The sequence below is a fragment of the Coregonus clupeaformis genome, unplaced genomic scaffold (genome assembly GCF_020615455.1).
Source record: "Coregonus clupeaformis isolate EN_2021a unplaced genomic scaffold, ASM2061545v1 scaf0033, whole genome shotgun sequence".
NCBI lineage: Eukaryota > Metazoa > Chordata > Actinopteri > Salmoniformes > Salmonidae > Coregonus > Coregonus clupeaformis.
This window is the reverse complement of record NW_025533488.1, coordinates 642,245-658,187: the sequence shown is the minus strand read 5'-3', so window position 1 is coordinate 658,187 and position 15,943 is coordinate 642,245. Positions and strand designations below refer to the sequence as shown.

General features: G+C 45.7%; 1 protein-coding gene across 1 annotated transcript in view; it reads right to left on the bottom strand.

Annotated features, from left to right (window-relative positions):
- Nucleotides 1-703: 703 nt before the first annotated feature.
- Nucleotides 704-15,943, bottom strand: part of LOC121556968 (urokinase plasminogen activator surface receptor) — a 39,909-nt gene continuing 24,669 nt past the window's right edge. The window contains exons 2-7 of the mRNA XM_045212626.1: nt 8,378-8,382; nt 5,599-5,615; nt 5,069-5,185; nt 4,791-4,937; nt 4,344-4,454; nt 704-1,593 (exon numbers count right to left, since the gene is read on the bottom strand). Of these exons, the coding sequence (XP_045068561.1) occupies nt 1,391-1,593; nt 4,344-4,454; nt 4,791-4,937; nt 5,069-5,185; nt 5,599-5,615; nt 8,378-8,382 (600 nt within the window). The 3' untranslated portion in view covers nt 704-1,390. The remainder of the gene's footprint in view (nt 1,594-4,343; nt 4,455-4,790; nt 4,938-5,068; nt 5,186-5,598; nt 5,616-8,377; nt 8,383-15,943) is intronic.

Below are 15,943 nucleotides of genomic sequence, written 5' to 3'. Positions count from 1 at the left end.
AAAAAATTGCATATTTCCCATCATCCTTTTCTGCAGCTGAAGTCTTGATATATAATATGATATTGTTCCTCATATTTAGCTTATTCAAATGTTTTGATGTTCATTTTAAAACTGAACAATGTTGTACTATTAATTACACATTACGCATTACACATTTTACTGAAATGTAAATGTGTTACCGTAATGTGATCAACTAAAGTGTGAAATGCCAAATGGTGCACAGTTCTCAAAGCTATTACTTGTAAATAAGTTGCTCAAGCCACAACTTTCTGTAAATAACATGTTAATGGAAAACTCTCTAACATAATCCAGGTCAAGGAGGGCATTCCCCAGGGCAGATTTCTATGCCGCTTACTTTTCTCAATATTTACTAATGACCTGCCAGTGGCACTGAGTAAAGCATACGTGTCTATGTATGCTGATGACTCAATATTATGCAAATCAGCTACCCCTGCAAGTAAAATCACTGCAACACTTAACAAAGAGCTGCAGTCAGTTTTAGAATGGGTGGCAAGTAATAAGATAGTTATAAGTATTTCAAAAACTGAAAGCCTTGTATTTGGGACAAACCATTCACTACATCCTAAACCTCAACTAAATCTTGTAAATAATATTGTGGAATTTATTTTATTTTATTTTTATTCATTGCCTCATTGGACTTGGAAGCAGGAGGTTGTGAGAATAAAGAGTCAGATAATCTATGCAGTAATTCATATACTTTTAATCTTTTTAATTTGCAGAATTCATCTTGTTCATCAATTAGGCATAGCAAATACAATAACACCGTACACATCCAGTGACATATTTCATTTCAAGTATATTTCTGCCAGGTTAAAAATGGGATTCAATAGCTTTTTTTACATTATTCAGAATGTTAGCAACATGTGAAAGCTAGCAATGCCAATGATTTCAAGCAATGTACAACACTTGTTTAGATTGGCAGATGCCTCACCAAACATCCATGCCTCACTGACTCATAGGACCTTGAGGAGAGAAGAGGACAGGTGTGGGTGTGTGTAGGGGTTGTGGGATGGATGTAGGTGTGGGTGTGGGTTGTTGTGGGTGTGTTTTTTTGCGAGAGCTGTCCCTAAAATGAAATGGCTATAGTGCATTCCACAGGTGGCTGCAGCATTACGCTAGTGGAGGTGGAGAGGTTTAGTTAACCCTACACAATGTGAAGCCCCAAGGGAGCGTCTAGTGAAAGGGGCTATTCAATAACATCCATTATTAACACACACAACATGTGAATAGTGGAGACTGGAGCTGGCGGAGTGGGGAGATGGGGTGGGGGTGTAAAATGACAGGGAGGTTCCAAATAAGATGGAACTAGTAAACAGAACGAGGCCATGGCTAGGAGAGGAGAGGAGAGGAGGTGAATGCACGGTGCCTCTCAGTGGAACAGGGCGACAGAGACCATGGATGTCACCAGGAGCAGGAGGCTCAGTCCGATGCTCTGGGCGTTGTTACACAGGTTGCCCTCGCAGCACTTCATGTCCACGCCCATGGCGGGCCCCAGAGCTCCTGACACTTCTCCCACACAGATTCTCTTGGAGGCACATCCCTTCATTGTCATCTTCTTGCCACCCGTGTTCACTAGCAGCACACAAAATACAATGTTACTGATATTCACAAGACTCAATGCTTCGCAAGTCCAGTCAAGTCCTGATAAGTGCACATTGGATAAAACTTTCAGCCCATTCTCTTATGGAATACTCCAGGGGGTGCTGAATCTGTAGGTACCAGATTACATTTGGACCTGGCGAAATGTGAAGCTATACTGTCCACTAGGGGCAATGTGAGCACCTATTACCATCTAGTACGCTTGCTAGGTTGTTGTGATGGGGGATAGGCCGTTTAAGCCGCAGTCTCTGGCTCAGAGGGTTGCGTGTTCAATCCCAGTGCTAGGCACTTGATTTTTGTTTTTTTGTTTTAAGCCTTTCCCAAACCTTAACCCTTAACTTAACCACTCTGAATTAATGTCTAAACTTAAGTTTAACCCTATCCCTAACCTTAGCCCTAACCTTAACCATTGGCAATGAATGCCTAAACTTACATGTTAGTTTCACTTTTAAGGAGTTTGACTGACAGCCAAGATACATCACCACATGGCGTAATTAAAACGTCGGGCCATGGGGTAATTATGTTGCTGCAGTTATGCAACGGGTTGGAGGTTTATTTGGAGATTGGAAAACTTTTCATTGCAGTGCTGCAGGACACATTCAATTAAAATACTCTACATTAAGTTATTACTTGCTCAGGGTAACTGCATGCTATCAGAGGCCAGGACTATATAAACACACAGAATATCAATAATTCCTCAGAGTAAGCATGTTATCATACCTATGAGATGTGCAGACTCTGCAACGTGGTCTCAGAGCATTTCGTATTATTCTGTAAGTAAATTCTGGGAACTCCATTTAGTATGATATGTTACATTTCGTATTGTATGTATTATTTTGTGGATGTCCATCATCCATTTCGTATGATATGTTACGAATTACAATTCATATGATGTGTTACAAATTGCAAAATGTAAGATAAGTTACGAATTAGCCATGGCAAGGTGACTAGGAATATGGCAGAATACAAACAGTGTAGTTATTCACTCCGCAAGGCAATCAAACAAGCAAAACGTCAGTATAGAGACAAAGTGGAGTTGCAATTCAACGGCTCAGATACGAGATGTATGTGGCAAGGTCTACAGACAAACACAGACTACAAAAGGAAAACCAGCCACGTTGCCAAGACCGACGTCTTGCTTCCGGACAAGCTAAACACCTTCTTCGCCCGCTTTGAGGATAACACAGTTCCACCGACGCGGCCCGCTAGCCGCGTCCTCAGAGCATGCATGGACCAGCTGGCTGGTGTGTTTACAGACATATTCAATCTCTCCCTATCCCAGTCTGCTGTCCCCACATGCTTCAAGATGGCCACCATTGTTCCTGTACCCAAGAAAGCAAAGGTAACTGAACTAAACAACTATCGCCCCGTTGCACTCACCTCTGTCATCATGGAGTGCTTTGAGAGACTAGTCAAGGATCATATCACCTCTACCTTACCTGTCACCCTAGACCCACTTCAATTTGCTTTCCGCCCCAACAGATCCACAGACGATGCAATCGCCATCACTCTGCACACTGCCCTATCCAATTTGGACAAGAGGATTACCTATGTAAGAATGCTGTTCATTGACTATAGCTAAGCATTCAACACCATAGTACCCTCCAAGCTCATCATTAAGCTCGAGGTCCGGGGGCAAACTACCCGCCCTCCAGGACACCTACAGCACCCGATGTCACAGGAATGCCAAAAAGATCATCAAGGACATCAACCTCCCGAGCCATTGCCTGTTCACCCCGCTATCATCCAGAAGGCGAGGTCAGTACAGGTGCATCAAAGCTGGGACCGAGAGACTGAAAAACAGCTTCTATCTTAAGGCCATCAGACTGTTAAACAGTCATCACTAGCACATTAGAGGCTGCTGCCTATGGACATTGACTAGAAATTACTGGCCACTTTAAGAAATGGAACGCTAGCCACTTTAATAATGTTTACAAATCTTGCATTCCTCATCTCATATGTATAAACTGTATTCTATACTATTTACATTTTACATTTTAGTCATTTAGCAGACGCTCTTATCCAGAGCGACTTACAGGAGCAAATTCTACTGTATCTTAGTCCATGCCGCTCTGACATCGCTCGTCCATATATGTATATATTCTTAATTAATTCCTTACTTAGATTTGTGTGTATTGGGTATATGTTATGAAATTGTTAGGTATTACTTATTAGATATTACTGCACTGTCGGATCTAGAAGCACAAGCATTTCGCTTCACCCACAATAACATCTGCTAAACACGTGTATGTGACCAATACAATTTTATTTGATTTCAATTCCAAAATATTTGTTGCTAACATTAGCTATGTGGCTAGATGGTTAACGCTAACATTAGCTAGCAGTAAGGGTTAGTGTTAGCGGTTAGGGTTAAGGTTAGGAGTAAGGGCAAGGGTAAGGGTTATCTAAAAAGTTAGGGGAAGGGATCTAAAACGCTAAAGTTGTATGAGATACAAACATGCAGCCTTTGGGTTGCTAGACATTAGCATTATATGCCCACCCATCCACTCTGACCAACCAGCCTCCTTATGTTTTTGCCTTAATTAACCTTCTATCTGATGTAACTAAACCAAACATTACATACCATACTAATTTGAGTGTCCCGGATTTCCGTTTACTATGTTATGTCTAGTCTATGAGACCAGTCTGAGAGACTAAATAAATAGGCTTTAGGAATGTAAAGAATGTGCAGGTAACGGTGCGCCATTAATCTGACACACTACCTGATGTTGAGATGCAGCGGTCCTCGTCTCCCAAGCAGCTCAGAGCGCTCGTGCAGTCCGTTCCGGTACAGGTGAAGCACTTCTTGCCATTAGGAGTGGGTTTAGTGGACTCTACAGGATAAGTGATTGCACTTTTCACTTCCACCTCACCACAAACCAAAATCAAAATAGATTAATTCTATTCCTTATAATCGCCTATTTCGAGTATTCCTCTATGTTGAAAACACTTGGCAGCCATTAAATAATTATGCTAAATAGATCGGTTGGTTGTATTTCAATTTAAGAATTGAGTTAGTCTAATTCAGCAACTCAAATTTTCCTCATAGAACTATCAATTAAAAGGATTAATTTAAATTCAACCTTTCAACATGCTATCAAATCGAATGTTTTAATAGTAGCATTGATTCTAAACTAACATAGCCTATACATTCTCATTGAGATAGTTACCAGGGACGCTTTGGGAGTTGCAGAGGTCCGTATTGCAGCATTTGCTGGCGATCGTAGTGCGCGAGATTCCGAAGTTCACTGCTGCACTGAAACACTCAGTTGGCACCGCGCAAGACTTCGCATTGACATCTAATAATTTTGTATCGCCTGGAAATGGAAAGAAGAGGTCGAGTCAAAAAAAAAACATACAGGTAAAAAAACGTAATAAAATGAACCAGAATATTTGTTTTATCGTTAGGCTAACATTTATGAGCTAAATGAACCTGCCATTAATTTACCCATATAGGTTGTAATCCGCGCGTTTCCACATTGGGCTGGATTACGACAGTCAATCTGTTTGTCCGTGCATGCTCCCGATTGTCCTGGTGTGCACTCAAAGCACTTGAGTGAATATGCTGAGAAGGTGAAAAGTTACAGCATCCCATTATTAGAAATTATTTTCATAAATTATCAGGGATATAATATACTAAAACGTGGACACTTTTTTCTTTGGCTGAAATGCGTTTGTCATTCAAAAGGTACATGGATCAATGCTGTTGAAGTTATATATTTATTTCTTCTTCATTATAGTTCTAAACTGCGGGCTATAGGCTAAACTGAAATTGCAAAAAAAAGTATAATAATTGCTGAACTTGATCTTCAAAGCAGAATTAATCCAAATGCAGCCAAAGGTAGCCTAAGTAATACAAAAATGATATGGGCTATAGCCATATTTAGAGATTTTCTTTGTGTACTATTTTGACATTTAAAATAAATTAGAATCGAAATGCATGTTAACCGTAGGCTATGGCCTAGATAGTCCTCTTACCTTTGGGAAGAAGCACACTGTCACGAGGATGGTTACAATAAGGTGCATTTTGACTTGGAGCTGAAGGAGGTGAAATGATATAGGGTGTGTCGAGTTACAGCATTTATCTGTGATCATTTAGAGGTGTGGCATGTTTTGTCTAGAAGCATTCACACACTCACAGAGCTATCCACTGTTCAATAACTGAGCTTTGAATACAGTGTTCTGTTGCAACACATACCATTTGTAGAATGTGGCAAATTTTCACATTTTGTTTTCTGTGGTCTTACATCCTGGAATAAAAATTCATGAACTTGTTTCAATGCTCCATGTTCTGCAAAACATTCACAATTTCAAAATAAAAAATAAATGTCAAATAAATATTATTTTCTTTTTGGATAGGCTTCCACCAACTTTGCACACTTTGTGGATCATTGCAGTCAAAAATGTGACAGCCCCATTGTGAATATGACTTTTATTCATTTTTATGTATGCTGTTGTATTTCCTGTAATGAAATCTGTCCTTTGTCATTGCCGATGAGAAAACACTGATTTAATAACAGCAAACACAAAAATAAAAAGGAGTTAAATCCTAGTCACACTCAGGAGTTTCCACTGTCTTGACTTGGTAAGAAACTGTTTTCTCTCCCAGTGTCAGGTCTCAAGCAGACTGATGCAGGCCTAAGACCTTGCCTTTGCTTCACTCCATACCTGCCATTTGATCCTGACAAAACTCCTCTGCTCCCTGCCAATGACAGCCATAAGAGGATACAGCCATCACCATGCTTGGACATTTGGAGGGTTACTCAGTGAAATGTTGTGTTGGCTTTGACCCAAATGTAACGCTTTGCATTTTGGCCTTTTTGCAGTATTAAGTGCCTTCCTGAAAAAAAGTTATTCTGTTGGAATTTCAGTACTTCAGTATAACGTTTTCTGCAGGTTTTCCTCATGGCTCTATTTAAAGTCATGTTCTCAGAACATTAAGAAACATTTCTATAAAAACTACAAGAAAACATTAGTAACGTTCAAAGAACATTTTAACAATGTTATTGAAAAACATACAGTATACATTCCGTTCTCAACGTCAAACACTCTTTATCCTCTATCTTTTTAAGTGTGTTCAGGTGTGATGGCCACGCCCACAAATTGAACACACCTGAATCTCACTGACACCATGCCACAAATAAAAAGAATCTGTTTGCGTGATCAATGTCTGGCCAAATTCATTTCCATGCGTCCTATTTTTGCTTGGCGTTCAAAACCATTAACCTAAGCTAGCAGTGTTATTAAAAGTGTTATTAAAACATGTTCACAGAACATTATAATCTACACCCGGCACAGCCAGAAGGGGACCCCTCAGAGCCTGGTTCCTCTCTTGGTTTCTTCCTAGGTTTCTGCCTTTCTAGGGAGTTTTTCCTAGCCACCGTGCTTCTACATCTGCATTGCTTTCTGTTTGGGGTTTTAGGCTGGGTTTCTGTATAGCACTTTGTGACATCTGCTGATGTAAAAAGGGCTTTATAAATAACATTTGATTGATTGATTGATTGATTGATTGATTATTTAATTACTTTCAAATAACCTATAATTTTTGTTCTCAGAATGTTAATAAAACCTCCCATGAAAACTGTACCTACAGATAATTAATATTTGGTTACTCACAACAAGTAAGTTCTCAACATCTCTGCCTCATATTGACTCAATCACAGCCACTTCCTTTGTCTCCATGCATCAGACATCCTGTTTGCAGCACTTCCCACTCTGGTTGTGGTCTGCCTGTCTGTGCTAACCTACAGTACATCTGGTTCTTGTAACTGTTTTTGCAAGAGGTCTGCATACTCGTCTCCCTGAGCATGATTATGCCTATGTATGGAAACAAAGCACCCTATAGGGTGTTTGTCTTGTGCCTAGAGGTGTTCAGCATCCAAACAGGAAACACAGTAGTAAGTCTAGTGACGACTGCACATGTCCAACAGACCAGCCGGTACATTGAAACCAATGGAAAGTGCTAGTTCAAAGTATTTAAAGGTCCAATGGAGCCGTTTCTATCTCAATATCAAATACTTTCTGGGTAACAATTAAGTACCTTACTGTGATTGTTTTCAATTAAAGTGGTTAAAAATAAACAAAAATAGCTTCTTAGAAAATAGAAATTTCTCAAGCAAGAATTTTGCTTGGACTGTCTGGGACTGGTCAGAGAGGTTTGGTCTATTCGCTAATTTACCGCCTGATGATGTCACCAGGCAGGCCAAAACTCCATCCCTCCAACACAGGCTGAAATTTCAGGCGGTCTTTTTAAACAGCTCTCAAAAATGTTCACAATTTCCCACTCGACTTCCTGGCGCTGACGGAAACATGGATTACCACTGAAAACACTGCTACTCCTACTGCTCTCTCCTCGTCTGACCATGTGTTCTCGCATACCCCGAGAGCATCTGGTCAGAGGGGTGGTGGCACAGGAATCCTCATCTCTCCCAAGTGGACATTCTCAATTTTTCCCCTAACCCATCTGTCTATCTCCTCATTTGAATTCCATGCTGTCACAGTCACTAGCCCATTTAAGCTTAATATCCTTGTCATCTATCGCCCTCCAGGTTCCCTTGGAGAGTTCATCAATGAGCTTGACGCCTTGATAAGTTCCTTCCCTGAGGATGGCTCACCCCTCACAGTTTTGGGGGATTTCAACCTCCCTATGTCCACATTTGACTCATTTCTCTCTGCCTCCTTCTTTCCACTCCTCTCCTCTTTTGACCTCACCCTCTCACCGTCCCCCCCTACTCACAAGGCAGGCAATACGCTTGACCTCATCTTTACTAGATGCTGCTCTTCTACTAATCTCACTGCAACTCCCCTCCATGTCTCCGACCACTACTTTGTTTCCTTTTCTCTCTCGCTCTCCTCCCACACTACTCACTCTGCCCCTACACAGATGGTAATGGGCCGCCGCAACCTTCGCTCTCTCTCTCCCACTACTCTCTCCTCTTCCATCCTATCATCTCTTCCCTCTGCTCAATCCTTCTCCCGCCAATCTCCTGATTCTGCCTCCTCAACCCTCCTCTCCTCCCTTTCTGCATCCTTTGACTCTCTATGTCCCCTATCCTCCCGGCCGGCTCGGTCCTCCCCTCCAGCTCCGTGGCTTGATGACTCATTGCGAGCTCACAGAACAGAGCTCCGGGCAGCGGAGCGGAAATGGAAGAAAACTAAACTCCCTGCCGACCTGGCATCTTTTCACTCCCTCCTCTCTACATTTTCTTCATCTGTTTCTGCTGCTAAGGCCACTTTCTACCACTCTAAATTCCAAGCATCTGCCTCTAACCCTAGGAAGCTCTTTGCCACATTTTCCTCCCTGCTGAATCCTCCCCCCCCTCCTCCTCTCTCTCTGTGGATGACTTCGTCAACCACTTTGAAAAAGAAGGTTGACGACATTCGATCCTCGTTTGTTAAGTCTAATGACACTGCTGGTCCTACTCACACTGCCCTACCCTATGCTTTGACTTCTTTCTCCCCTCTCTCTCCAGATAAAATCCTGCGACTTGTGACTGCAGGCCGCCCAACAACCTGCCCGCTTGACCCCATCCCCTCCTCTCTTCTCCAGACCATCTCCGGTGACCTTCTCCCCTACCTCACCTCTCTGATCAACTCATCTTTGACCGCTGGCCATGTCCCTTCCGTCTTCAAGAGAGCGAGAGTTGCTCCCCTTCTCAAAAAACCAACACTCGATCCCACTGATGTCAACAACTACAGACCAGTATCCCTTCTTTCTTTTCTTTCCAAAACTATTGAGCGTGCCGTCTTTAGCCAACTCTCTTGCTATCTCTCTCAGAATGACCTTCTTGATCCAAACCAGTCAGGTTTCAGGACTGGTCATTCAACTGAGACTGCTCTTCTCTGTGTCACGGAGGCTCTCCGCACTGCTAAAGCTAACTCTCTCTCCTCTGCTCTTGTCCTTCTAGACCTGTCTGCTGCCTTTGATACTGTGAACCATCAGATCCTCCTCTCCACCCTCTCCGAGCTGGGCATCTCCGGCGCGGCTCACTCCTGGATTGCGTCCTACCTGACCGGTCGCTCCTACCAAGTGGCGTGGCGAGAAGCTGTCTCCGCACCACGTGCTCTCACCACTGGTGTCCCCCAGGGCTCAGTTCTAGGCCCTCTCCTTTTCTCCCTATACACCAAGTCACTTGGCTCTGTCATATCCTCACATGGCCTTTCCTATCATTGCTACGCTGACGATACACAACTAATCTTCTCCTTTCCCCCTTCTGATAACCAGGTGGCGAATCGCATCTCTGCATGTCTGGCAGACATATCAGTATGGATGACGGATCACCACCTCAAGCTGAACCCTGGCAAGACGGAGCTGCTCTTCCTCCCGGGGAAGGACTGCCCGTTCCATGATCTCGCCATCACGGTTGACAACTCCGCTGTGTCCTCCTCCCAGAGTGCGAAGAGCCTAGGCGTGACCCTGGACAACACCCTGTCGTTCTCCGCCAACATCAAGGCGGTGACCCGCTCCTGCAGGTTCATGCTCTACAACATTCGGAGAGTACGACCCTGCCTTACACAGGAAGCGGCACAGGTCCTAATCCAGGCACTTGTCATCTCCCCGTCTGGACTACTGCAACTCGCTGTTGGCTGGCCTCCCTGCCTGTGCCATTAAACCCCTACAACTCATCCAGAATGCCGCAGCCCGTCTGGTGTTCAACCTTCCCAAGTTCTCTCACGTCACCCCCCTCCTCCGCACACTCCACTGGCTTCCAGTTGAAGCTCGCATCCGCTACAAGACCATGGTGCTTGCCTATGGAGCAGTGAGGGGAACGGCACCTCTGTACCTTCAGGCTCTGATCAGTCCCTACACCCAAACGAGGGCATTGCGTTCATCCACCTCTGGCCTGCTGGCTCCCTTCCTCTGCGGAAGCATAGCTCCCGCTCAGCCCAGTCAAAACTGTTCGCTGATCTGGCACCCCAATGGTGGAACAAGCTCCCTCACGACGCCAGGACAGCGGAGTCACTCACCACCTTCCGGAGACATTTGAAACCCCACCTCTTTAAGGAATACCTGGGATAGGATAAAGTAATCCTTCTACCCCCCAAAAATTGTAAAGTGGTTATCCCACTGGCTATAGGGTGAACGCACCAATTTGTGAGTCGCTCTGGCTAAGAGCGTCTGCTAAATGACGTTAATGTGCCCTTGAGCAAGGCACTTAACCCTAATTGCTCCTGTAAGTCGCTCTGGATAAGAGCGTCTGCTAAATGACTAAAATGTAAATGTAAATGTAATTTCACAGTATTATTACAACCTTATAGTGTGGAAATATACAGTGCCTTCAGAAAGTTTTTATACCCCTTGCCTTATTCACATTTAGCTGTGTTACAGCCTGTATTCAAAATGTATTAAAAATAATAATAATCTCACCAATCTACACACAATTCCACATAATGACAAAGTGAAAACATGTTTTTAGACATTTTTGCTAATTTATTGAAAATGAAATACATAAATATCTAATTTACATAAGTATTCACACACCTGGGTCAATACTTTGTACAAGCACCTTTGGCATTGATTACAGCTGCACGTCTTTCTAGGTAAGTCTCTAAGAGCTTTCCACGCCTGGATTGTACAATATTTGCCCTTTATTATTTTTTTAAATTCTTCAAGCTCTGTCAAACTGGTTGTTGATCATTGTTGGACAACCATTTTCAGGTCTTGCCATAGATTTTCAAGTTGATTTAAGTCAAAACTGTAACTCGGCCACTCAGGAACATTCACTGTCTTCTTGGTAAGCAACTCCAGTTGGCCTTGTGTTTTAGGTTATTGTCCTGCTGAAAGGTGAATTAATCTCCTGGTGTCTGGTGGAAAGCAGACTGAACCAGGTATTCCTCTAGGATTTTGCCTGTGCTTAGTTCAATTCCGTTTCTTTTTTATCCTGAAAAACTCCCCAGTCCTTAATGATTACAAGCATACTGTGACACTCTGGCTCCAGGGACTCTGATTTATTGAGCCAGGGTTGTTCATTTTCATTGTTTGGGTGTATTTCTATGTTGGGTATTCTAGTTGTTCATTTCTATGTTTGGTGATTAGTCATATGACTCCCAGTCGGAGGTAACGAGTGTCAGCTGTCGGCTCGTTATCTCTGATTGGGAGCCATATTTAAACTGTGTGGTTTCTCCTTGGTTTTGTGGGTTTTTGTTCCATGTTTCTGTCAGTGTTACAGAGGACTTCACTATCGTCATTTGTTGTTTTTCGTGGTTGCTTTATTAAATAAAGTCATCATGTTCACTCCACGCGCTGCGTATTGGTCCGCTTCTTCAGACGATCGTGACAGAAAAACCCACCATAAAAGGACCAAGCAGCGCGTCCAGGAGCAAAGGGTCTGGACATGGGAGGAACTGTTGGACGGTAAAGGGTCCTGGACTTGGGAGGAGATCCTGGATGGTATGGATCGCCGACCATGGAACGAGACGGTGGAGAGGCGACGGCGAGAGGAGCAACGGCATCGGCAGGGCCATCGTCGGAAGGACGGGAGGCAACCCCAAAAATTTTTTTTGGGGGGGGGCACATGGCTTGGGCGGCTGGGCAGCAGGAGGCTGCCACAGGGAGAAAAGGAGAGAAGGCTAACGGAGTACGGGAGCCATTGGCGAGTAGAGGGAGGGAAGTGTGTGTGGCACGGCGTGAAAGACTGATGTGTGTTGCCAGTCCGGTCCGGCCCGTTCCTGATCCTCGGTTGAGGCCAGTGGTGTGTGTTCCCGGTACGGACCGGCCTGTTCCTACTCCAAGCACCAGGTCCACGGTGTGCTACGCCAGCCCGGCCCGGCCTGTTCCGGCCACTCGCACCAGGGATGCGGTGCGCGTCGCCAGCCCAGCCCGGCCTGTTCCTGCTCCACGCACCAGGGATAGGGTGCGCTTCGCCAGCCCGGCCCGGCCTGTTCCGGCCACTCGCACCAGGGATACGGTGCGCGTCGCCAGCTCAGCCCGGCCTGTTCCTACTCCACGCACCAGGGATACGGTGCGCGTCGCCAGCCCAGCCCGGCCTGTTCCTACTCCACGCACCAGGGATACGGTGCGCCGCCAGCCCGGCCCGGCCTGTTCCGGCCTCTCGCACCAGAGATACGGTGCGCGTCGCCAGCCCAGCCCGGCCTGTTCCTGCTCTCCGCACTAGGCCTTGTGTGCGTCCCCAGGGTCCAGCATGCCCTGTTGCTGCTCTCCGCACTAGGCCTTATGTGCGTCCCCAGGGCCAAGCATGCCCTGTTGCTGCTTCCCGCACTAGCCCTGAGATGCGTGTCCTCAGCCCGGTACCTCCAGTTCCGGCACCACGCATCAGGCCTACGGTGCGTCCCCAGGGCCAAGCATGCCCTGTTGCTTCTCCCCGCACTAGCCCTGAGATGCGTGTCCTCAGCCCGGTACCTCCAGTTCCGGCACCACGCATCAGGCCTACGGTGCGTCCCCAGGGCCAAGCATGCCCTGTTGCTTCTCCCCGCACTAGCCCTGAGATGCGTGTCCTCAGCCCGGTACCTCCAGTTCCGGCACCACGCACCAGGCCTACGGTGCGCCTCAGACGGCCAGAGTCTGCCGTCTGCCCAACGCGGGGCCTGAACTGTCCGTCTGCCCAACGCCGTCTGAACTGCCCGTCTGCCCAACGCCGTCTGAACTGCCCGTCTGCCCAACGGCGCCTGAACTGTCCGTCTGCCCAACGCCGTCTGAACTGCCCCGTCTGCCCAACGCCCGTCTGAACTGTCCGTCTGCCCAACGCCGTCTGAACTGCCCGTCTGTACTGAGCCTGCAAAGCCGCCCGTCTGCCATGAGCCTTCAGAGCCGTCCGCCAGACCGGAGCCGCTAGAGCTCTCCGCCAGACAGGATCAGCCAGAGCCTTCCGCCAGACAGGATCAGCCAGAGCCTTCCGCCAGACAGGATCAGCCAGAGCCTTCCGCCAGACAGGATCAGCCAGAGCCTTCCGCCAGACAGGATCAGCCAGAGCCTTCCGCCAGACAGGATCAGCCAGAGCCTTCCGCCAGACAGGATCAGCCAGAGCCTTCCGCCAGACAGGATCAGCCAGAGCCTTCTGCCAGACAGGATCAGCCAGAGCCTTCCGCCAGCCAGGATCCGCCAGAGCCGTCCCAGCCAGGATCCGCCAGAGCCAGCCAGCCAGGATCCGCCATTCAGTCCGGTGCTGCCCCTCAGGCCGGTGCTGCCCCGTAGTCAGGTACTGTCCCTTAGTCCGGTGCTGCCCCTTAGTCCGGTGCTGCCCCTTAGTCCGGTGCCGCCCCTTAATCCAGTGGGGTTTAGTTGGGGGGTGGTCATGTGGAGGGGGCTACGGAAGCGGATAGTGACTAAGGTGGGGTGGGGACCACGACCTGGGCCAGAGCCGCCACCATGGACAGACGCCCACCCAGACCCTCCCCTAGACTGCATGCTGGTGCGCCCGGAGTTCGCACCTTTAGGGGGGGGTACTGTGACACTCTGGCTCCAGGGACTCTGATTTATTGAGCCAGGGTTGTTCATTTTCATTGTTTGGGTGTATTTCTATGTTGGGTATTCTAGTTGTTCATTTCTATGTTTGGTGATTAGTCATATGACTCCCAATCGGAGGTAACGAGTGTCAGCTGTCGGCTCGTTATCTCTGATTGGGAGCCATATTTAAACTGTGTGGTTTCTCCTTGGTTTTGTGGGTTTTTGTTCCATGTTTCTGTCAGTGTTACAGAGGACTTCACTATCGTCATTTGTTGTTTTTCGTGGTTGCTTTATTAAATAAAGTCATCATGTTCACTCCACGCGCTGCGTATTGGTCCGCTTCTTCAGACGATCGTGACACATACCCATATCATGATGCAGCCACCACTATGCTTGCAAATACGGAGAGTGTTAATCAGTAATGTGTTGAATTGGATTTGCCCCAAATAAAACACTTTGTATTCAGAATAATAAGTTAATTGCTTTGCCACATTTTTTTTGCATTATTACTTTGGTGCCTTGTTGCAAACAGGATGCATGTTTTTAAATATTTTTTATTCTGTACAGGCTTCCTTCTTTTCCCTCTGTCAATTAGATTAGTATTGTGGAATAACTAACATTTTTATCCTATCACAGCCATTAAACTCTGTAACTGTTTTAAAGTCACCATTGGCCTCATGGTGAAATCCCTGAGCGGTTTCATTCCTCTCCGGCAACTGAATTAGGAAGGACGCCTGAATCATTGTAGTGACTGGGTGTATTGATACACCATCCAACATGTAATTAATAACTTCACCATGCTCAAAGGGATATTCAATGTCTGCAATTTGTTTAAACCCACCTACCAATAGGTGGCCGCCTTTGCGAAGCATTGGAAAACCTCCCTGGTCTCTGTGGTTGAATCTGTTGTTGAAATGCACTGCTCGACCTTACAGATAATTGTATGTGTGGGGTACAGAGATGACGTAGTCATTTAAAAATCATGTTAAAGACTATTATTGCACGCAGAGTGAGTCCATGCAATTTATTATGTGACTTGTTAAGCAAATGGTTACACCTGATCTTATTTAGGCTTGCCATAACAAAGGGGTAGAATACTTATTGACTAAAGACATCTTTAAATGTTTAATGCATTTTTTTTTTTTACTGGAAAAACATTATTCCACTTTTACATTATGGGGTATTGTGTGTAGGCCAGTGACAAAAAAAATCTCCATTTAATCAATTTAAAATGTAGGCTGTAACACAACAACATTTGGACAATGTCAAGGGGTGTGAATACTTTCTGAAGGCACTGTATGTAAAACTAAAACATTTTTGACTGCACTGGGCCTTTAACATACAGTATGTATCTGACTCAGGTTTGTTAGATGCAGTAGCTGATGTGTGATGAGCTCCACCCCCTGCACATGGCATATTCTGCTCCCAAGTGCTTCAATCTGACCTGCACCTGGTTCAATGCGTTCCTCCCGAACGTTAAGCACTTTCTTTCTCTTTCTCTTCATATAAACTCAGCAAAAAAGAAACGTCCTCTCACTGTCAACTGCCTTTCTTTTCAGCAAACTTAACATGTGTAAATATTTGTATGAACATCAACAACTGAGACATAAACTGAACAAGTTCCATAGACATGTGACTAACAGAAATTGAATAATGTGTCCCTGAACAAAGGGGGGGGGTCAAAATCAAAAGTAACAGTCAGTATCTGGTGTGGCCACCAGCTGCATTAAGTACTGCAGTGCATCTCCTCCTCATTGACTGCACCAGATTTGCCAGTTCTTGCTGTGAGATGTTACCCCACTCTTCCACCAAGGCACCTGCACCAAGGCACCAAGGAATGGCCCTAGCCCTCACCATCTGATCCAACAGGTCCCAGACCTGCTCAATGGGATTGAGATTCGGGCTCTTCGCTGGCCATCG